The sequence below is a fragment of the Oryctolagus cuniculus genome, chromosome 7, assembly GCF_964237555.1.
Source record: "Oryctolagus cuniculus chromosome 7, mOryCun1.1, whole genome shotgun sequence".
Lineage (NCBI taxonomy): Eukaryota > Metazoa > Chordata > Mammalia > Lagomorpha > Leporidae > Oryctolagus > Oryctolagus cuniculus.
In genome coordinates, this window is record NC_091438.1 from 44,846,427 (window position 1) to 44,849,576 (window position 3,150).

General features: G+C 55.0%; 1 protein-coding gene across 1 annotated transcript; it reads left to right on the forward strand.

The window, feature by feature from the left end:
* Positions 1-1,362: 1,362 nt before the first annotated feature.
* On the forward strand, positions 1,363-2,679 carry S100A8 (S100 calcium binding protein A8). Its single transcript, XM_002715343.5, has 3 exons — positions 1,363-1,692; positions 2,164-2,326; positions 2,469-2,679. The coding sequence occupies exons 2-3, from the start codon at positions 2,186-2,188 to the stop codon at positions 2,595-2,597; spliced, it is 270 nt and encodes an 89-aa protein (XP_002715389.1). The 5' UTR covers positions 1,363-1,692; positions 2,164-2,185; the 3' UTR covers positions 2,598-2,679.
* The last annotated feature ends 471 nt before the right edge of the window (positions 2,680-3,150 follow it).

A 3,150-nucleotide genomic window follows, 5' to 3' on the forward strand; every position in this document is an offset into this window, starting at 1 on the left:
TATTTCATTTTTTTGTTTTTACCACTGTGTAGTATTCCACAATATATATGTCCCCTAATTTCTTTATCCAGTCTTCAGTTGATGGGCATTTGGGTAGATTCAATGTTGTCGCTCCCCCTCTTCGTGGAGGAACGACACTAAACCCTGCCTAGGCTTCATATCCGAGTCACGGCACCATTATGTCGCTCCCCCTCTTCGTGGAGGAACGACACAGGACCCTGCACTGTTCTTTTGTCTGCTCGGCCCTCCCCGGGTTTGCTGCTGGTTCTTCCCGGGTTGGCTGCCGTCCCTTCCACCTCCGTGGAAGGGCGGTTCCCCCTGCCACTTTCCCCACTTCTGCGGGGGAGCGGCACACCACTGGCCGGCTCTCTCGGGGGCTGCACAGGTGTTCCCTCAGATAGATGTTCCTGGTGCATGTTGTCTCTCTCCTCCTTTATAGTCCTCTTCCGCCAATCCCAACTCTGCTACCCACACGCCGAGTACGCTGCTCTCCTCCAATCAGGAGCAGGTCCTACAGTTTATTGGTTGAACTGGAGGCAGCTGTGTAGAAGCTGTTTTCTTCTCTCCCAGCGCCATATTGTGGGAGAGCAGATGCATAGAATAAGTCTTTTTTTTATTTTTATTTTTTTTTATTTTTTTATTTATTTTTTTTTGACAGGCAGAGTGGACAGTGAGAGAGAGAGACAGAGAGAAAGGTCTTCCTTTGCCGTTGGTTCACCCTCCAATGGCCGCCGCGGCCGGCGCGCTGCGGCCGGCGCACCGCGCTGATCCGATGGCAGGAGCCAGGAGCCAGGTGCTTTTCCTGGTCTCCCATGGGGTGCAGGGCCCAAGCACCTGGGCCATCCTCCACTGCACTCCCTGGCCACAGCAGAGGGCTGGCCTGGAAGAGGGGCAACCGGGACAGAATCCAGCGCCCCGACCGGGACTAGAACCCGGTGTGCCAGCGCCGCTAGGCGGAGGATTAGCCTATTGAGCCGCGGCGCCGGCCAACATAGAATAAGTCTTAATTCCAGTAACTTAGTCTAGTCCGAGTTGCTCCCAGTTGCTCCCCACACATGTCTTAACTGTTATGAATTGAGCTGCAATAAACACGAGGGTACAGATCACTCTTTCCTGTGCTGGTTTCGTTTCCCTTCAGCACTCCTCCTTTTACTACATCCTGGCAGCTAGGACAGGCGTCTTAGCCTTTCTGAGACCTTTGGACCTTTTGAGAATCGGAAATCTATGGCGGAGTGTTCTTATATGAATACATTCAAAATGATGCATTTGACATCAGTTTCAGAGATGGGCAGACTGGCCACAAAGCACAGGACCGGCAAGGACAGCAGTGGGGCAGGCTGGGCGGCTGAGGACTGGAAATCTGGCTGGACTGGGGAGGGCAGGCCAGCAGCCCAGAAGAGGAGTGCTCAGCTCAGCTTCCTCCTGGCTGCCCTCCTCCCCAGGGCACTACTGCCGGGCAAGCCTTCCTCCTTCCAGCCCCTCCCCCGCTTCCTACCCAGCAGAAATTTTCATTCTGTGCAGGGATTGCCACATTCACCAGGTTGGGAAACCAAAAGCTGTAGCAACTCTGGACAGGAGAACCGTGCCTGAACGGCCTATGGCTGTGGGCACCCGGCCAAGGCCCAACGCTATAAAAAGGAGCTGACGCTCAGCCCCACACGCCTTTTGTCAACTCTGTTTTGGGGAGACCTGGTAAGTGGAGCTGAGGGAGCCTGTGCCATACTTTGGGCTTCTTGAGGGCAGGGCCAGGGGACCAGAGCAGCCTCCTCAGAGACAGGAGAGAAAAAGCTCCAGGAGTCGGAGCGAGGGTCGGTGCTGATGGAGGAGGAGAGAGACAGGGATAAGGAAGAAGCGGAGTCCTCTAGTGCTTTCCAGAGGCGAGGGCCCCTTGTCTCCCAAGCTGGGCCCTTCTTGGGCAGAGGGTGGGCTGCAAGGATAGCCAGGCCCTCTGTGTGTGTCTGTGTGGCCACAACCGCCTCCCCCACCAACAGGGCCACCCTTCAGAGCCACGGCATCTGTGGCTTTAGTTATTTGGATAGTATAGTCTAGAACAGAGCCATCCCTTGGGCTGTGGCCCCTCTGATAGTCTCTCTAGTCTTCGCTGTGCCGTGGGCAGGTGCACCGTCCCCAGCTTGGGTCTCCCTGTGTGGTTCTCTCTCTCAGGTCCGGCAAATCCTTGGGCACCATGCCGACTGATCTGGAAAATTCCTTGAACTCCATCATTTCCGTCTACCACAAGTACTCCCTGGAGAAAGGAAATTACCACGCCCTCTACGGGGATGATCTGAAGAAGCTCCTAGCTACTGAGTGTCCTCAGTACACGAAGGTGAGGAGGGGCTGGGTGTGCTTGGGCTTCCCGCCTGGCTGCGACATTGCCCTGGCTTCGCTGGTCCCCCCGTGCCTGCTGTCCACAGCCATGCCCCCCCTCTGAGATCTGTACACTGGCTTTTCGTTCTCAATCTCGACAGAAAAAGGATGCAGACACTTGGTTCAAAGAGCTGGATATCAACAGTGATGGGGCCATCAACTTCCAGGAGTTCCTCATACTGATTGTGAAGATAGGCGTGTCCGCCCACGAAGACAGCCACAAGGCGTAGCCGGGCTCGGGGCCTGGGGTGGGCCTGGAGTGGGCCCGTGGACGCCTCCCTGCGGATAATAAAGTGACTGATACCTCCCCTAGTCCCTGGCTGATCTCTTGGGGGTGAGGCTCTCGGGTGTGGAGGGAAGGTTGGGAAAGCTGTGTCGCCCCCAGTCACCTCTCACCACCCTTCGGTGAGTTACTGCTCCCCTGGTCTCCTCCCCGTGCTCGCCCCAAACAATTCCTGAGTCTCTTCCAGCCCCGTGCTCCAGAATCATGGGTTCTAGGACTTAAGGATTCCAAAAAGTCCATCTCACTATAGCCAGTGGTTTTACTAGCTGTTCCCAGTGGGTGATTTGGGAAGAGGATGACGTAAGGTAAACTGGTAATGTTTGCAAGGCAAATTTTAGGTTCTAGCTAAGTGTCTTAGATATGGCTCTTGGGAAGTTAGGATGAGAGCTACATAGGAGTGTATGTGTGTGTGTGTATGAGAGAGAGAAAGAGAGAAAGAGAGAGAGAGAGAAAGAGAGAAAGAGAGAGAGAGAGAGACAGAGCGAGCGAGTGGTGGGACT

Bases quoted from the DNA above. Each gene is read 5' to 3' on its own strand.
- S100A8 (XM_002715343.5), top strand. From the start codon at position 2,186: ATGCCGACTGATCTGGAAAATTCCTTGAACTCCATCATTTCCGTCTAC. The intron at 2,327-2,468 runs GTGAGGAGGGGC...CAATCTCGACAG, and splicing joins AGTGTCCTCAGTACACGAAG to AAAAAGGATGCAGACACTTG.